At 27.9% G+C, this 20,043-nt stretch overlaps 1 protein-coding gene and 1 long non-coding RNA gene across 5 annotated transcripts; both read right to left on the reverse strand.

Moving 5' to 3' along the window:
• Positions 1 to 983: 983 nt before the first annotated feature.
• LOC140920915 (uncharacterized) lies at positions 984 to 6,109 on the reverse strand. 2 transcript variants are annotated; one of them, XR_012163595.1, is made up of 2 exons: positions 5,026 to 6,109; positions 984 to 1,290 (listed from the first exon to the last, which is right to left on the reverse strand). It is a non-coding gene; the product is annotated as an uncharacterized lncRNA (long non-coding RNA). The 2 variants fall into 2 exon arrangements; XR_012163594.1 differs by lacking the exon at positions 984 to 1,290 and adding an exon at positions 3,858 to 4,191.
• Positions 6,110 to 16,898: 10,789 nt separating this feature from the next.
• Positions 16,899 to 19,809, reverse strand: LOC101503422 (cytochrome c6, chloroplastic). 3 transcript variants are annotated; one of them, XM_004505260.4, is made up of 7 exons: positions 19,580 to 19,806; positions 19,367 to 19,502; positions 18,065 to 18,162; positions 17,944 to 17,975; positions 17,801 to 17,864; positions 17,522 to 17,639; positions 16,899 to 17,300 (listed from the first exon to the last, which is right to left on the reverse strand). In XM_004505260.4, the coding sequence occupies exons 1-7, from the start codon at positions 19,628 to 19,630 to the stop codon at positions 17,254 to 17,256; spliced, it is 546 nt and encodes a 181-aa protein (XP_004505317.1). In that variant the 5' UTR covers positions 19,631 to 19,806; the 3' UTR covers positions 16,899 to 17,253. The 3 variants fall into 3 exon arrangements, with proteins under 3 accessions (XP_004505317.1, XP_012572603.1, XP_004505318.1); XM_012717149.3 differs by lacking the exon at positions 17,522 to 17,639 and having other exon boundaries at positions 19,580 to 19,809; XM_004505261.4 differs by lacking the exon at positions 16,899 to 17,300 and having other exon boundaries at positions 17,348 to 17,639; positions 19,580 to 19,804.
• Positions 19,810 to 20,043: the final 234 nt, after the last annotated feature.

The following is a 20,043-nucleotide window of genomic DNA, read 5'->3' on the forward strand; positions in this document are numbered from 1 at the left end:
TCTTCGATTGACAGTTAGTTAACTAGTTAATTCCTTAAAGGGGACCCATAATTATGAGTCTTCAAATAAAGAATCAGAATTTTTTTCAATGCTACAACAAAACTAGGACTTTTAACACAAATGAATGTAGAAAACCACAATGACCATCATAGTTTGAACTATTGAGTGGTCATAAATAATAAAAGATTGTATTTGAAATTGTATTAGAGAATGTGTTGCTAACAATATTTTAGTAATAAAGCTATCAAATTAGATATTGAGTCATACTCTTTTAGTACTGATTTCTTAAGTCACTTAGAAAATGGTAAGAGTAATTACAGAGCTATTTGGATTCTCATTTTAACTTTAGGTAAATGTTCAACCGTCCTTCCATTTTGTCGGTATTTTATTGGAAGAGGACCTCCAGTAGTATAAAGTTGATTGAAATGCACCACCAGAAACTAGCTTCCAGTAGTATATTTAACATCTTGGAAGCAAAAACATGGGACATATGAACAATTCACTTAACTTTATGCTGACTTTCTTCGATTTACATATAAATAGAGCTGTTAAATTATGCAAGCCCAATGGTCTAGACCTCAGCTCAGATGCTGAAGGGACAAAAAGCCCCTAAGACCAAAAAAAGCTCAAAAGCCTCTTGGGCAAGGTGGCCTATAGAACTTTTTTTTATTTTTTATTTTTTTGTTAGGCCCTACAAAGAGGTATAAGATTTTTCACTAATGAAGAAATGACTGCTTGAGTACTCCTTTCAAAATTTTCATTTTCATGCAAATAAAAAAATATTTAAAATCTTAATTTTGATGTCAATTTTTGTAAGGTATTTTGCTATTTTATGCATGAAAAGAATTTAGAGTATCAATAAGGTACTGCTTCAATACAAACTGCAACATCACCATTTTTTCACTTTAAGTGTGACCTAAAACTACCAACCCTGCACAGTTATCACCAATTTTTTAGTAATGCTAAACATTAGGAACATTAAGTTATAAAATAGTCTAAAGACAAATATATCTTCTAGAGCACCAAAAGCACCATGGAAATCGTTAAAGTACTTGGCACTTGATCATCAAGTCCAACATTTTTAGGACAATATATGAGGATCTTTTAGTAAGTAATGATAACATGTAATCGCATCAATCTATTACAATACAAAGAACAGTTTTGCTTTGCATGCAGAAACAACAACAAACAAAAAGTAACAATTGAAACATCGAGGGCATCATATTCATGCGTCATGGAGAGTAGTAATGCATTCATCTTCACATGCAAAATTATTGCATTCTTCCTCATCTTAAAAAATACAATCAATTGAAACATAATTAGATAATCAATCATGAGATAATTATGCAAGTTAAAAAAATCAGAATACAAAGTATTACCATTTGGATTTTAGAAAATTCATGTTATCAATTTTGAGCAAATCAACCTTTGGATGTATTTTTCAATAGTTGAACTTTCATATTTGGTAAGAACACGTGAAATTTTTTATGCCATTGATTTGACAAGAATGCTAAGCACATCATGTGCTATTATAGAGACTACATGATACTATTTTCTTGTTAACCTTCCAATAAAGAAGTATTTCAAAATCTTCAAAGTGTTCTTCATCTAATTCAAATAACTTGTCCTCAAAATATACATTTAATTCACTCTTACCAGTGATAGATGTATTTTGTATTTTGGTTTTGACATGCTTTAAAATCCTACAATATATATATATATATATATATAAGGAAATTAGTGTGGAATCAATACAAATTCTATTAAAGAAGGATGGTTTGATACAATTTAGTATTATTTGATAAATTTATACAAATAGTTCCGTATTAGTTGTTATTCTTTATTCTATCGTATTTTATTTTTGAAAGAATTGGTAGTAGCAAGAGAGGATATACTGATTTCTTATGTTTGAAATAATTTTTTTTTAATAAGGGGGAATCGAATTGCATGATATTGTCATATGTAAGATTTTATTAGTGATTTTTGGAGAAATTGACACTTAAAATTGTGTTTTTAATTTTGTGAGAGTGTCATGTTTTTTTATTATTTGATTAATTAGTATGTTAAAAATTAAATTATGTTAATTATATATTGAAGTAAAAAATTTGTTAAATTATTGTTTGTATTTAAGTCGTATTATTATTATTATTATTATTATTATTATTATTATTATTATTATTATTATTATTATTATTATTATTATTATTATTATTATTATTTTAAGAAAAATACTTCTTGTTTCTTAATTCTTAGGTGTTGATCCGCAGGAGACTATGAAATTTCAAATTTTCTTTTTTCAATGGACCAACCAATCAAAAATATTTTCCAATATGTTAACTCCTCAAAAGTTATATACAGCAAGCATATTTTGTCAGAAATAATTTTTAATCTTTTAATTTTTTAAGGTCCTATGTTTCTCGGAGATCTCTCGAAATAAATTTATTTCTGATTTTTTGTTGTTGACATTTTCGAAAGTTTTAAATCCCTAAAAATATAAGTGTCTTTCTACTAATTTCTATTATATAGTGTTTAACCCATGCATCACATAGAAATGACTTGCTATAATATATATCAATTCTCATAAATGTTATTGACATTCAATATATAAGTTGACTTAAAAATAAATAATTTATAAAAAAAAATAAAATTATAAAATATCTTTCATTCCGGTACTACTCGTTAGTCGTTATAAAACTAAAGAAAAATAATCTTCTCCTTACAAAAAAAATTACAATACACATAATAAAAATTATGATTATCTTTTATATCTTTTATGTTTGAATTTGCATGTTCTTCATGAATCCTTTAAATTCTTTTGAATTTGCGTGATATTTAATAATAAATTTAGAAGATAAAATGTATAGTATATTAGTAAAATTAAAATGTAACCATTAAAAAAAAGTAGTGTTTGAAAAATCATTACAGTTTTACAAAAGTATCACATCATCGAAAGTGATATAATGGATTTGCTAAAGTAGTGTTTGAAGATTATTTTAAAACAAAAAAAATTGTCGAATTGAATTGTATTTTTTTTTTAATTCCTATAAATCTACTAATGTCTATTTTATTCATTTTATTTCTTGATTTCAAATATTTACCGAAAACAAAAAAAAATACGATTATTTTTATGTTTTCTTATATACAATTAATCAATATTATTTTGAAACGTGTAAAAAATGTGATACTTCCGTTTATTAATTAGTAAAAAGGATAAGTATTTCTAGACCAACAAAAAAGGGAGAAACATTTTACAAAATTAAATATGTCTGAATATATGATGCAAGACATATCCATATAATTAGTTAATTGAATTTTACTAATTTAAATTGTGTGTATGCAATACCTGATTTACTAAAAAAATTAAGGTATATTTTAACACCAGATTAAATTTTACAAGTAAGATCTAAAGCTTGTGTGCAACGTATAAAAGGCCCGACCGTTTATTTTGTAAAAACATCTATTGTATTTATTTTTAAATTGTGTTAATTTTATCTAATTGTTAATAAGGAGATAAAATATTTTTTAAGCAAATAAATTGTTTTCATCTTGAAAGATAATAAAAATGTCCAAAAAAAAATATTTTTACTATTCTTAAAAATATATATGCATTTACTAAATTTTATCTCTCTTTGTAACAATAATTCACTAAAAGAATCTTTCATCAAAGTATCAATGAATTTCCAGAAATACAACCTAACATAAAATTGATTCTATTTTTCCTTCGAAGTCCCTTCAAACTTCGGACAAACACAATAAATAAATAAACAATTTATAAATTTATAAATAATAATGATATATCTTAATGACTTCTATCTACCAGAAAGATATCCAAACCTTCTAACTAAATAAAATTAAGATGCTGAATGAATATCATATATTAAATACTAGAATGAAAAAATAAAAAATAACAGGAGCATGATTCTTTTACCTTGAAAAAATACAGCAGGCAAATTAATTAGGTAGATTGAGATGGTACCAAATATTGGACCACCAATAGTCAAAAAAAAAATGTATATAATAATATTGGACCACCACATACAGTTGTCTACGGAAGAAACTAACAAATTAAACCGTTCAAAAATAATTTGTGTGTACAGTACTCGTGCTAAATTGATCCGAAAAAAGTTAGATAAAGGTTGTTGAGATTACGAGACAAATGAGTACCACTTGTTGAATTGAATCACACACTCCCTGCAAATCATCAATATTCATTGTTTACTGTCTTTGCTTGTGGGGATCCATAGATCACTTCTTCCATCTTGTACAATCACTCATATTATTTCTATAGTACTACAACAAATATTAATTTCCTAATTTGAATATATTCAAAACATGCTCCTATGGATTTTTACTTGCTATAGTACTATCAACATTATACTTTGTCTTACATGTCCATTATTAACCTTCTTCTTAGGTTCTTTCTCACAATCTTCCATCCAAATTTTGTACAAATTAACAAATACGTGCATGTGAATCAATGTATTGGTGTATGCTAAAATTATCTATAATTACTAACAAGAGTTTTTTATTTACTTATGTGATATATTCATGTCCATTTTCGTTTAATTAAATCTCTCCTCATAATTATATTTTTTATATTTTCAAAATTTAAACCTAAATCGACGTTACTTAAGAGATCTGATTTCAATTTTCATTAGATCAATGTAATGTTGGATGTTAAAAAAACAAATATAAAAAAACTAAATTAATACAATCGAATACAAAAATATAACATAAATATTTTGGTTTACAACACTACATTTTTTTACATCTTAATCCTCATTGTCCAAAGCAAATGCATGTGATGAATTACATTTTCACAACCCTTTAAACTAGATAGACAATAATATATACAACACTATGAAACTTTTTTAAGATTCTTGCATTTCAACCAAAGCAAGAGGTGAAATAAGAAGAGTTTAAGCACATGTAAAGTTGAATAAACAAAATTGTAAATATAAGATCAGAATTAAGAAGGGATAAAAATAATGAAATAAAGTGTAAATTATGTAAAGCATATGGTACCTGTGAAATTGAATGGAGAGGTTGAACAGGAAGTGAAGGAAGTTAATTAATTATCTGTTGGTGATTGAGTGATTGAAGCTGCAAGATGACCTGGTCGATTGGAACCGAACCACATCTTACAACCAAAACTAACTACTAATTAATTATTACTTCCTTAATTAAAGGATTCCAATTATAAAAATCCCTTTCAGTTAGCTAGTTTATGAACACCGTTCAAGAATTTTATAAAAATATTACCCTTCAAGAAACCCAGCCAAATATATTTTTAAAATACCAACAAAATTATATAGATGAAATTGAATTCCTTAAAGTATTATACAAGTCCCTTTTAATTACTTGTAAAAAATTCCCTTTACTTGGCTAGCTTAGAAACGACACTTGAAAAAAATATTACACTAATTCAAGAAACCCAGCTAATATATTTTTATTATGATTTTTCTAATAACCATTGAATACATATATAAATTGAATTTCACCGTTTATCTATACTGACAAGTGATAATAAATTATTAGCACATATAAGAATTAAGAATATATAAGAGTGTATGGTTAAATAATTACCAGATCATGCTGGCAGCTTCAACCTCTCAAACCAACATAAGACATATACTTTATGAATATGAATAGAGAGAGATGCATGAAGCCATAATATATAGATGTAAGACATAGAAATTGACAAAAGGGGATGGCACGTTTTGGAGTAGAGAAATTAAAGGCACCTCGTGATTTATCTCTGGATCCATATCCATATGATATGAATTAATGTCTATTAATATTTTTGTTTCAACTGTGCCATAGAAGAGAGGGAGGTAGTATTTAATGGTGAGTTGTGTGGTTACAAAATATTTAAACACACTCATAAAAATTAAATAATATATGTGTCTAAATTTTAATTCAAAATGTAAAATATTTTCCCTTCTTTCATACAGCTATTGACACTGACTCATTTCCTCTTTCTCAATCTGTAGGGTTTATATTTGTTAATAATCAATCATATTATAACTCACACAAAACGGGACCACACAATGATTAATTCTTTACAAACAAATACCAAAACTGCTGCCAAAAATTTATGCCTATTGTTAAGGTCACGCGTGTCCCGATTCAACCTCCCCTATATGAGTGGCTACGACTATAATAAATCCAATAATACTTTCTAACACATCAAACTTTTCTATAAATTTAACAGTTTGTACATCTTATACAACTTTATCTTATAGTTTTTTTAAATCTAACCGTCTTTCTAGTTATTATACTATTCAAAAGATTGAGATTATTTAAATTCTAAAAATTAAAATTTATCGTCTAAATTTCAAAAATTTGTAGTATTAAATTTATTGAGAATTTATATTGATTAATTTTTTAAGCTTTACGAAAGATGGTTAATTTATCTTTGCCATCATTGTTTTATTACTTACTAAAGACGAGTCAAAGTTTGTAAAAAAAAAAATAAGACGAATTAAAATAGTAGAGTATTTTGGTGGAAGAAATAGTCCATTTGAAAATGGTCTTTAATTATATATATAAAGACATGAGAATTTTTAAAAGATTATTATATATTAGATTAAATAAATTTTTTATTTATATAAACAGAAGTAATAATATGTCAGGTTAGATTAGACTTTGAAAAGTCTAAACATAATATACGATTAATTTTTTATGTTTGAGTCTGATATACGACCTATTATAGGTTTTTTTCTCATGTCTGAAGATATTTTGTTAACGACCTGACATGAAAGTATTTTTAACAGTCTATTATACATTAAAACATTTAAATAGTACATTTTATATTTTTTTATATTTTTTTTACTCAATAAATACTAAATTACTAACAAATAACAATATTAATAATATATATATATATATATATATATATATATATATAGAGAGAGAGAGAGAGAGAGAGAGAGAGAGAGAGAGAGAGAGAGATCGACCTATTAGGACATAGACTTTTTTTTAACTGTGAACATGATATATTTAAATTAATAGACTTTGAAAAAACTCTGAGTCTAGCATTTTTATTAAATAGATAAGGTCTGATCAAACTGTAAATAGATCAGACCATAAATCCTTGATGGTACAACTCTCTCATTAATAATGTGACACTTAAAATATGATATTGGCGAGTTGAATAAAATATTTCATGTCATTATTGTTGTTATTAATTTTATTTGTAGATTAAAAATTAATTTTAATAATAATAACATAAAATTATTTTATTTAAGTCATAAATATCAATTAAATGTTACATCATTAACGAGAATGTTATATAATAAAAAATTACAGTGACAAAAAAAATCTCAAAAATTTAATAATAAATCGACCAAAAAATTGATTTTAAAAATAAAAAGATTAATAATTCATTTTAGATAAAATAAAAAGATAAAAATACATTTAATCCTAAAAAGAAAAAATCACAATTCATGATTTGATTTTAAAAGTCTCTTGCATGTTTGAGGAGCTACTTGTTTATGTTTATTTCTCAAAATTTAAAGAAAGTTCATTAAGTTGATAGTACAAAGTACTCTAACTAGATAGGATCAAAAGTACGGCGACATCTAAATATAATATAATATAAATTATAATACAGAAGCTCTTAAGAGAAAGGATGAGTCAAATAAAAAGCCAATATATATTATATACCACTGACCTGCACAAGACCGATGCGGAAGCTTAAACAAATTTTGAAGGTTGGCTCTTTTTAATTAAGAGCAAGATAACATTAAATTAAGGGTCTAATAAATATATTTTATTTGTCATACATATATGTTAAACATCAAGGCATTGGTATGAAAATGATTTTTGGCTCGATAAGTATATCTTTTTGCCTCATGAATGACTAATAAACCTTTGTTCTTTTTGGATATGATAATACCTTTTAACCATCTTTTATTTTATAGATCAGCCACGAGATTAAATTCAAATCAAAATAAAAAAAAATTCAATTATTTTTTATATAAAATAAAATAAAATAAAAGCTCAGTGTCTTTCATTCATTAAGTCATCAGCAATACATAAAAAAATCCGATTGAAAAATCAGTGACCAAATATGAATATATAGTTTTCTATAAATCTTACTCTAAAGTTTTGACAAAATAAAATAATTAATATCAATAGACTCCTTATTAATACCAAGTGATCATAAATATCTCGCATGAGGGTTATAAACTACCAAATTGCAATCAACCCCAAAGAGAACATCATGGAAATCCAACTCACGGAACCATTGAAGAACTTTAAAAGTACCATAAGCTTCACCTTCTATTGTAGTAAGGAAAAAGGAACTCTTTCAATCTTCACAGCAACAAAAGTCATGTTCGAGTCTCAACATCACACCCAAGACTAATGGGAAGCACAAGAAATAAAAAAAACCTACATCCACATTACACTTTAGAAACACCATAAATATGGGTCCAAACACGATGAATATGTTGGAGGATGATGCACGTGTTGGGAAATTTAGAGGTATGAGTGCAACAACGAATTAAATGTTGAGTGCAACAACGAATTAAATATTTTATGACCACAAAACATTACATATCGGTCAAAAATCTTAAGATATTGATATATATATATATAGGTCACTATTACAATCAACAAAACAAATTTTTGATACAAGGATCAAAGACTATGATCCATTCTTGTTCTCCCCTCTAGAATAGAAGAATAAATTGCAAATATATAGATGTAGCCACAATTCAGGATAATTCCCACATAAAACACAAATGGCGTTGTTTACTTGGCCGATCGCTTCTCTAGGAAACATATCAATTTGGGTAAAAATATTTTCAATAAATTGTGCCAAGTGAAGGAAATAAGTCGTAGTAATTATTGATAAATAAATCAATATTTAATTAATACTATATGCGTAACTAATTATAAGAAATTTACAATATTAAATATTGATTTATTTGATTTATCACCTCTTCGCTTTAGAGGAATTTACACTTGAAAGAATGCAAAGTTCTTCTATAGATTGTCTAATAACATTATGAAGTTTTTACATATAAATAAAATATTGATAACAATTAAAAACAACTAAATATTCCTTTCTTTTTAAAATTATTTCATGAAAGGGTGGGCAAATGGTATCATATTGACCACCCTCCAAAATTCAAATTTATTAACAAGAATAAAATTTATTTCCTTTCATTAAAAATATGATGTTCAATAAATGTCAGCCATATGACAATTTAGGATAAGGTAATCGAATATTATTTAGCAGAGTCTTTTTTATTTGGTCGTTTATACATTAGATGATAATTTAACCCATATCATTTTTATTATTTTCAGAGAGCAAAATGCACAAGTGTCATCAATCTCGTAAAAAAAAAAAAAAAGAGAGAAATAAATTATGTTGCCAACGAAAGCTACATATAAAATTAATTATGCATTCACTACAACTGTCAAAGCAGGGTCATTTTCTGGTGCCATAGAAGAGCTGTACTTGAAAGCATCACAATATTATAGCAGCAGTTAATTAGAATTGATTTGGTGTTGAATTAATGTTACTAAAAAATAAATAATAGTAATTAAAGAAAGTGTTCCCATGTGGTATGAGAGTTGTTTGTCCCTCGTATGACATAATCATAATTAATAAATATCCGGTAATTATATGGTAATAAAACGGCATAAATTGGCCAGGTTGGTGGAATCAGGTGAGGGATGCCCTTTATTTGTCTTTAGCTTTGGGTTTTCTCTCTGTCTTTGGTTGACAAACAATGACATATAGACAGGCCCAAATGGAAGCCTAGGACCACATATATAAAAACCCTTTTTAAATAGTTCTTGGTGATTAGTGGATTGTGTCACATGGTTTTGTTTTTTTATTTTTGCCCAATCAGCTTAATATCCTCAATTCATTTTGGTAGTTGTGACTTCTATGAGGTGGTTGTCAACAAAACCTATCATATTAGCCACTGATGTTCCCTTTACCAAACGTATTAGGGTTCTCTTCTTTATTATCTTTTTTTCCTCCTACTTTTTCATTTTATTATTCCTTTATAGGTCGGCAGATTTTTTATTAAGATGCTCTCTTGCTTTCTAGTTTATATGCCTTCAATCTCATTCATGTCCCAAAGGGTAAATACTATCTTTAAGATCAATTTTATTTATCATCTCCATTTTACTTTTGTTTCACAAATTCCATTTCACTTCATCTATTCAGAACTCACACTTTATTAAGTTATTATTTTTATCAATTAATATTATCAAATTAATTCAATAAAGTACTTTATGCTGTGCAATAGAGATTTATCTAAACATAATTTTCTCTAATTATAAGTATTAATGATCAAATTTTCAACTTCTTACATAAATGGTCAAATGTCTTTTACTCAGACAATTCACATTAAATCTAGTTAGGTCATTTTTTTATTAAAAAAAATTAAGATGAAAGAAGGATTCTCAGTTCGAAGTAGAGATACACATAATACATTTTTTTAAAGCTAATAAAATTTTAAATAATAGAGAACAAATAATGCTACTTTTTATAAAATAAAGCAAATATTAATTAAAAATGTATTTTATTTGTCCAATCATTTCAGTTAACTAACTAAGTACTTTTTTCTTTTATAATAGCTTACTTATACTCTTTTTGACTTACTTTTTCCAAAAGCAAAAATAGAGTTTTATTATCTTTATAAAATCATAACACAAGATGTGCCCATAATTAAGATTAGAAGTGATTTATATATAGAAAATTGAGTTTTTAGTACATCGAGTTTGTAAATATGTGAAAAATATTTAACGGTTAGATTGGCAACCGACTTAAGAGAGATGGTAAAAAAACAAAATTTAATATATCTTATATTTCTCCATGTTGAAATCAATTAACGATTTAATAAAATGAGGACTAAAACTTATTTTATACGGTTTTATTGATAACTGGCCGACTAAACAAAATAGAAAAGATATTTAGCGTTTTATCTTCCCGCTCCCATAACCTTTGCGCTCTAAACCTTCTCTTTCTATTCCTAACCTATATATCGTGAAGTACTTACAACCTGGATTCTGACTTCTTGCCTTTCGACTTCACAACCCGTTGTCATTTTATCGTCACCACTTCATCAATTCATTAAGACATATTTGATTCTCAAGTAAAATTACATATTTTATTTTTTATAATTTGTGTGTTGACAGAATATAGAGCAAAACAATAGTATTTTACGTAGAAAGATAGACAGATAAGCTGTAAATTTTACAATGTAGTATTTTATGTATTAAAGACAGTAGACATGTATATCTTACTATTGAAAGAGAACAAAACAATTAAAAAAATATAGAATGTTACTGAATATCATTTATCTATATGACTTCACCGAACTTGTATCTCAAATAAGAAGAACAAAGTGGTATGATGAATCTTTAATAGATTAAAGGAACTATTATTCTTGAAGTAATATCTCTTATAATCTTTAAGATATTAAAGAAACCATAATTCCTGAAGTAATAGCTCTTATCATTGATGCACATTGAAATTAATTAATTTCTAAATAATGATACAGTGAGGGTTGTGGTTAGTGCTAGATGCAAATGCTCAGGTGGTTAAAAGACTCTTGTAATTTGTTGTCAATAAGGTATTTGTTACACATATTTATTTTTATGTACTTAAATACTTGAGTCCTTTTAATTATGTTGGCTAATATATTATTTTAATGGTTTAGGCTCTTGAGGTATTAAAGAAAGATGATGTTCAACCAAAAAGACAAAACTTTCAACTAAATTATGTTGAACAATTGATGGTAATGACAACGAAAATGTCAAAGCCTTTCGAATTCAAGTTGGAACATGGTGGAATTAGTTTCTTTTCTTCCTTCCATTGAAAGATATTGTAGAGTTGTGTATGGATAAAGAAGAGATATGTATCACCATTTTACAAGTTTGACTAACATGAGTATGTTTTATTTGTAAATTGTAAATTTTGTCAAATTATGAATTTTATTTATAATGAAAATTAAGTTTCATATCTTAAGTATCTACACCGTCGTTGTATTGATTTAGAAAAGAGTGAAGTGTGTTGATTTATTGATACAAATTTCATCCAAAATGAAAATGATTCAACTAATGCTCAAATCCACATTGAATATAACATATATTTAATTGTTTATTGTAGTTGTTATTGACAATTGCTTATTATTAATCTTAAGGAGCTTAATGTAGTCTTTATATATTAATTGGGAAGGAAGTCAGATAAAAAAATATGTTACATTAGTGATTTGTAAGTATTTAATTTATTTATATTGTTCATAAGTATTGTAATATGTTTTATAACACAATTTTAATAATTATTTTTATTTTGTAGAGCTTTCGAAGGTTCTTATAGGTTGCTAGGTTTGAAAGTTAAACTGAAGATAACATGAAATTTTCCTATAGTAAGTTGTTTATAAATAAATAACTTCATTTATAATATTATAACAATTTTATGCATTTAACATTTTTTTGTGATTTCAATTTTATAAGACCTAGTGTGTTTTTTTAATGTTCGTATGATAAAAATTAGGATTCAATCGATGTTTATGGTGTTTTTTTTTGTTCAGATATTTGACGACTCAAGATTATTTCATCCAAATCAAATTAAAGAAGTTCAAGAACGTTGTGTGGATTTTATTTTGAAATATTGCTAAATATGATTTTGTAATTTTATTAACGGACATCTAAATCATTTTTTGTCTTGTCAAGTGTAGTTAGAAACGGGAGACATCTTCTTTGTATTATATATTTTGTATGAACTTCTGATATTGTATATTTTGGTTATTAGATGATTATATAAAATTGTGGTCGAAAGTACAAAATTTTAATTTAAAATATTGTATTTATGTATGGAGCATGAACATAGAAAAAAATGAGAAATTTATTATAAAAAAAATTATTATTTTAACTTTATCTATTAAGTAAATTGATCAAAATAACCGACTTAAAAATATGATTTGTTAAACTAAATTTATAATGTTTAAGTTAGATAAACTAAACCAACTTAAAAACAACATGTTTATTAAGTCTTTTGATGTTGACTCAAACACGGAACTGACTTAAAATATATATTTTAACCGATTTAAAAAAATAAAATTCTACTGGTACTCGTTAAGATCAATAGTCAACAACCAAAACCTAGAACACCTCAAAACATGAATTTTTTCCTTTTCCTACATAATTATGTAGAAGTGCAGACCTATGCCAAAAGAATTGCCATGCTACTTAAAGACTCATAATTTATGAAAAATAATTTAATCTTGCTACATAATTTATGTTACAACAGAAGAATCCAATTTAGAAACTTATCCTGCATACGAGCAACGATTGTCCAAACCATTCGATAGTCCATATTTTACCACATAGATAAAGATGAGCAGTTAAAATCATAAAGATTTACATTCAACCAATTCCATGACAAACAACTTAACATTTTTTAGAAAGTCTCTTAATTTTTTTCCTTTTAAATGGACCAAATACACCTGAACGCAGTATGATTATTGTTGAATACTTGAATTCAAGTGTTAATGGTTAAAGTCTTACATCAATTATAAATAAAATATATATTTTAACCGATTTAAAAAAATAAAATTCTACTGGTACTCGTTAAGATCAATAGTTAACAACCAAAACCTAGAACACCTCAAAACATGAATTTTTTCCTTTTCCTACATAATTATGCAGAAGTGCAGACCTATGCCAAAAGAATTGCCATGCTACTTAAAGACTCATAATTTATGAAAAATAATTTAATCTTGCTACATAATTTATGTTACAACAGAAGAATCCAATTTAGAAACTTATTCTGCATACGAGCAACGATTGTCCAAACCATTCGATAGTCCATATTTTACCACATAGATAAAGATGAGCAGTTAAAATCGTAAAGATTTACATTCAACCAATTCCATGACAAACAACTTAACATTTTTTAGAAAGTCTCTTAATTTTTTTCCTTTTAAATGGACCAAATACACCTGAATGCAGTATGATTATTGTTGAATACTTGAATTCAAGTGTTAATGGTTAAAGTCTTACATCAATTATAAATAAACAAAATATTGAATATATAAAATAGATGACTATATATTTATAACCTTAAGATTTTATATGGATATGTATCAAAGTCTTTAAAAATTCTAAACGTTTACTATAAGCCCCTGCCCATAACCAATTCAAAATCTCACCCCTACAACCTTGAAAAAGTCCAACATTCAAAAAATAGATGTTTTGTCGATTCAATAAGATCACATCCTCTTACACAAAATTAAGCCCCTCTTTCAATTATATTATGTTGAAGAAATTGTCTTTTGATGTAATTCGGTTAAGAATTAGTTTTGAAACAAACAAAAACACTTTGTAAATTCTATCCTTAGTCTACAAATGAATTTGTTGGATTTCATTCATCAGAATGTCGAATATCCAATGAACTTATATTTGAACTAAGTTGGCCAATTCTCTAAATAAACATATATCATAGTAAAACATGGATTAAAGTTATTGAAGACTTTAAATCATTACTTTAAAACTAACTATTTCTTATAATATTAACATATCTAAATAACAGAAAATTTACTCATTACAAGTTTAGGGAAAATCATAAGAACAACAACTCATGTATGATATCGAATACTAAGCATGAAATATTCAACGTCCACCCTTTTAATTCCTAAAACTAGAATGATACAAATAGTAAGAAGATGTAGGATGGTAGAGGCATTGATTTCTAGATCTAGGATTTTCAACCGTCGACTCCTTTCTCAATTCCTTAAATGTGGTAGTTATATAGATTCCCCTTTTATGTTCATAGGTCAACCCTAAAAAGGAATGAGGTGAAAGACCTATTGGATAAAAGAAAACTCTCTTTAAAAACTGCTTCCAGAATCTTGGGGTCACTCTAATGTCTTGTAGTGTTAGTCTTTGGATGAATTATTTAATTCTCGCGCAACAAACAGGTGAAATATACATTAAAAAAATGCTAAAAACTATAACTTATCTACAGTAAAATGCAAAGCCAAATACTTAAAGAGTGAAAGTTAATTCAAATAAAAACTTTTGAATTAAACTCATAAATTAAGCTAAAATAACTATCGTAGATAAAAGTTATCAGTCCCCACAGGAAGTAGTGGACTCTCAAACATTTCCTGGTTTGTCAAGAAGAGCAAGATTAAAGACTTTGAAGGTTCGAAAGCCAATTCTCCACTTATAAACACATTAACAAACTTCATCTACTCCTCTTAAACAAAGGGATGGAAGAGAGTCGAGCCTTAGATTTTCTAATTGATGTAGACTGTTAACAAAGAAAAGAGAAAGCAAGAGGAAGAAGAGAAACAACCACTCTAGGGTTTCATAACATAAAATGAACCAAAACCGCAAGTTAATAGGGTTACAATGAATATATATATAAAAGGGAATATAATTATAGTTTCTCTTTTCTAACATTTCAATATTCAGTGAGATTTTTTCGTTAAACCGTGTCCCAATTTTGCTTTACCCTTTCTTTGTAGCTTTTCGTTTATTTTCAGTACGTAAAAAAAAAAAAAAGAATTTATTAGGGTTCTATAAACCTTTCCACAAGCCATTAGAGTTTGACGCTCTAACCAACCGAGCCAAAAAGAACAATAGGTGGTAAAGTTTACTTTGAGAATCATTATTATTTGCATGGTTATTGGGGGATTTTGATTGATCGTTATGAAGAGATGATTGAGAATTATCATCTTGGGATCTACCGTAGAGAAGAGAGAGAGACTATTTTGATAGAAAAGGCAACCACCAAAAGAGAAAAGAGAAGAGTAACCGTGTTCCCGATTTTGTTAAATCAGTCTCACAAAAACATCGATTGCGCATTCGTTAACCGTTGAATTTGGTTGATGTTTGGACAGAAGGTTCACAACATTCAGGTCTTCGTCTTCAACGGTCGGATCGGTAAAACGACGTCTGTAGGGGGAGAAATCATGCTCGCACAGCACTAGGTTATCCCTAATTTATTTTGTCTCAGTGATTGTGTTTGTCTCATTATTTGTATGGCTTTGAGAGAAGGTTTGGAGGTTCATTGTGTTGTTTTGATATGGTTGTTGCTCCTTGGTTTGTTTGGATTTGGTTTCGTGGTGCTACTTCTTTGGTGGTTCCTATCTGTTGATTTTGATATGGTTGTTGCTCCTTGGTTTGTTTGGATTTGGTTTCGTGGTGCTATTTCTTTGGTTGTTCCTATATGTTGATTTTGATATGGTTGTTTCGTGGTGCTACTTCTTTGGTTGTTCCTATCTGTTGATTTTGATATGGTTGTTGCTCCTTTTTTGATCGCTCCTTTTTCGGTTTGATTTTTTTGTTAGCTTGGTTCTTCTCTTTGATTGTTTCGTGATCGCAATCGATGTTTTTGTGAGATTGATTTAACAAAATCGGGAACAGGGTTACTCTTCTCTTTTCTCTTTTGGTGGTTGTCTTTTCTATCAAAATAGTCTCTCTCTTCTCTATGGTAGATCCCAAGATGATAATTCTCAATCATCTCTTCATAACGATCAATCAAAATCTCCCAATAACCATGCAAATAATAAATGATTCTCAAAGTAAACTTTACCACCCATTGTTCTTTTTAGCTCGGTTGGTTAGAGCGTCAAACCCTAATGGCTTGTGGAAAGGTCTATAGAACCCTAATAAATTCTTTTTTTTTTTTTACTATCTACTGAAAATAAACGAAAAGCTACAAAGAAAGGGTAAAGCAGAATTGGGACACGGTTTAACGAAAAAATCTCACTGAATATTGGAATGTTAGAAAAGAGAAACTATAATTATATTCCCTAATTGTTGGGAACTCGACAGCAGAATAGAGGCAGGATCGTTCAAGGAAGATCGAAATAGACTCTAGATACCATGTTAACAAAGAAAAGAGAAAGCAAGAGGAAGAAGAGAAACAACCACTCTAGGGTTTCATAACATAGAATGAACCAAAACCGCAAGTTAATAGGGTTACAATGAATATATATATAAAAGAATAGAATTGTCTAGAATTGTCTAAAATACCCTTACTACTAATATATAATAATATTATCTGACATAGAAATGTAGCAATTTACTAGCTTGTTTATCACACTTTATAACATAGGGTGTAAAGAAATGTGAATACTCATTCAACCCTCCTATGTTTTTGGTTTTTATCGGATTCTAGTTTCTTGTAGCATAAAATACACTACCTGATCATAGCTTTCAATAGTGTAGGCAAAATCAAGAGGACGGATGAACATTAACCATAAAGAAAAGTTAATTGCCGAACAGGTTAATCTTCGCAATTCCTTTACTTTCATCTCCTGCAGCAATGTACCAAGCCATAAGGATTGTTAAGTACTCATAGTCATAACTATAACATTTCTAATATAAATATAAATAAAGTCAAATTTTCGACCTTATTATAACTATACAAGCTCAAAATAATTGTAAACCATTAAATAAATGATTTTGTACTATCTGATAATGAAAAGGTGGAAGAACATAAGTTAATTGCTAAATCATTTATCTTCAATTTCTATACTTGGCCACCCTTTATCAGCTTGTAACTTGACAAACTCAGCCAATATCTTAATCTCTTCATCTTCCAAACGAGCTCCAAATGTGCACTGCCCTCGTGGCATGCACTCTTTACCGAAGCCCTGCATATGATCACTTTTTTCTATCAAGTAGAGGTCCCAATATTTGTATGAAATTAAATTTAAATTAACCCTTAAACATAAACTATATATGAATGATGAAGGTCAAACAATCATTAAGGAAGAGAGCTAAGTATCAAGTCAACACAAGATATCTATCTTACCGGCATTCTTCCTTTGCCATAGTATGTGACACGGTAGATTTCTTCTTCTGTATCAACTCCATTTCTATAGGCCAACATTTTGAATATTATTTAAAAGATATGAAAAAATTAATGAGAAGAAAGAAATATTGATTCATGTCTACCTTTGTAAATCCTTTGTGTATAGGGTAGACCCCTGCAAGGAAAACCAATGGAAGGAGTAAAAATATGAGTTTGGGTATGGTTGGACATAAAAGATGTAATTATGAAAAAGAGGATGCTCACTGGTTGTATAATGTTTCCACCTGCATCGTGACATCCAATACATGTTTGGCGGAATAATGTGACTCCTCTTTGGATATCTATGGTTTGGCCAATTGAAACTGTACAACAACAAGCTAACAAACATAAACTTCATGTTCCTTTCAAGTAACAATTTCTTTGAAAATAATAGCTGACTAGTATAAATACATCAACTTCTGTTAACTCAAAAGTCTCTTATAAAAAGTAATGAAGCTAGCTCCAATAACATTTATAACAATTTCAACCAATTGAAACACACTAACAACAACTTTAGCCAGCCTTATTTTAGAAGCCAGAAATATTCAGCCTATGTCTCAATGGCACATGTTTTATCACTTATCACATGTTCATTGACAAACAATTTAGAAACCATGTTATTTATTTCTCCTCTTGAACTGGGATTTTCTCATTATTTTTATTTTAGATAAATGATGGAAAGAAAAAGAACAAGTAGCTAAATTAGGGAGGGAAAACCTTCTAAAATTATTATCTAAAATGAGGTTCCTCATGAATGGTGTTTCGGTCACTTGCGCACATCTTGGACATGCATGTATCAATGTGTCATTAGTTTCCCATGAGTCATTCTCCAAATTTCTAAATTAAATTTAGAGCATCATGAATCATTTCTGGCTTTGGACTGAGTTACTAAAGTCCAAATGAAGTTAGGAGTTCAATTCAACTTATATTGGACTCAACCTAAGAGAGCGAACTTGAGTCTCAAGTCTCGTGACTTAGTCAAATCAATACTCTATTAAGTGGGAAGAGGCCAAAACTCCCACCTAATACAGTGGGAGGAGGTTATGCATAAAAAAAGGAAACCACCAAGGGAGTTTGGCTATGGGAGTTATTAAATAGTTAAAAATCTTTATAATTTTTATTTTTATTTTTTACAAATTTTAATTAATTTTATATTATTATTAATTAATAATTATAATTTTTAATTATTTATATATTATTTTTTATTTATTATTTATTTTATGAATTAGTACAAAAATATGTGCGTTCAAGAAGGTCGTGTATATAAGATCCGAGTAACTATTATCCCCAATTTTTGTTTTGTTTCACATAGTTGCATAATGAAAATTCAAATGTAAGATATTTTGTTTAAAGTGGGGTATTTTAAAAACAAATTGAAAAAATGGATATTTTGGAAAAAAAATCCATATAGTTTGCTGTTTTTCCCCGAATTTCCGTGTAAGAGGAGTGAATGGCATGTGGGCAGTAATGCAATTTGAATAAAAAAGCAGGGACAATTTAGTACTTTAGAAAGGATGAGGAAGTGACCTGGAGTGGCGCAAATTGGAGATAAGATGAGAAAGGCAGCCGCAAGAGGAGGAGCCAAGCTCTTGAAAAACTTAACTTGTTTTGTGTTTGAAGGAATGAGCTTGAGCTGCTTCTCTTCCCTTTTCACGTTATTATTCTGTTTTAAATAGCATTATCATCATTCATAAACTAATTAATAATCACATAGGAAAAAGTGTCAAGACATTTTACTACCTTACTGGAGAGGAGATTATTATAACCATAAATCAGGCAACCAAGCTTCATTCCGTTTCTTCTCTATACAATCAATGATAAAAAGGCTTAGTGCAACCACAAACTCAAGGTTAACACGGTCGGGAGAGCAACGCCATGTTATCTTCAATTAATTTCATAGGTCTGACGTGGCAACAATATACCACTTGTTATATTCCCACTGCTCAACACTAGCAACGATAGATTATACCCAAATGTTTTGAGCTATAGAAACTTGTTTTTTTAAAGATTAATTTTTTTTTTTTATAAATAATTTTAATAATTTAATGATTAATTTGAGTTTTTAATTAAATTATAGTTTAAAATGATGGTCAGTTTTGATGGACTTTTACTTTCTTAAAAAATGAAAAAAAATAAAAAACTTAACACAAGATGGTCAGGTTTTTTATTTTTCAATCTCCACGTACTAATACGCACAAGATGTG

Source organism: Cicer arietinum, chromosome 6 (genome assembly GCF_000331145.2).
Source record: "Cicer arietinum cultivar CDC Frontier isolate Library 1 chromosome 6, Cicar.CDCFrontier_v2.0, whole genome shotgun sequence".
NCBI lineage: Eukaryota > Viridiplantae > Streptophyta > Magnoliopsida > Fabales > Fabaceae > Cicer > Cicer arietinum.

Coding starts and splice junctions, on each gene's coding strand:
- LOC101503422 (XM_004505260.4), bottom strand. CDS start 19,630: ATGAAGCTTGGTTGCCTGATTTATGGTTATAATAATCTCCTCTCCAGT. Junction 17,865..17,943: donor TACACAAAGGATTTACAAAG/GTAGACATGAAT, acceptor GTTGGCCTATAG/AAATGGAGTTGATACAGAAG. Junction 17,301..17,521: donor AGCTGATAAAGGGTGGCCAA/GTATAGAAATTG, acceptor ACATTGCTGCAG/GAGATGAAAGTAAAGGAATT.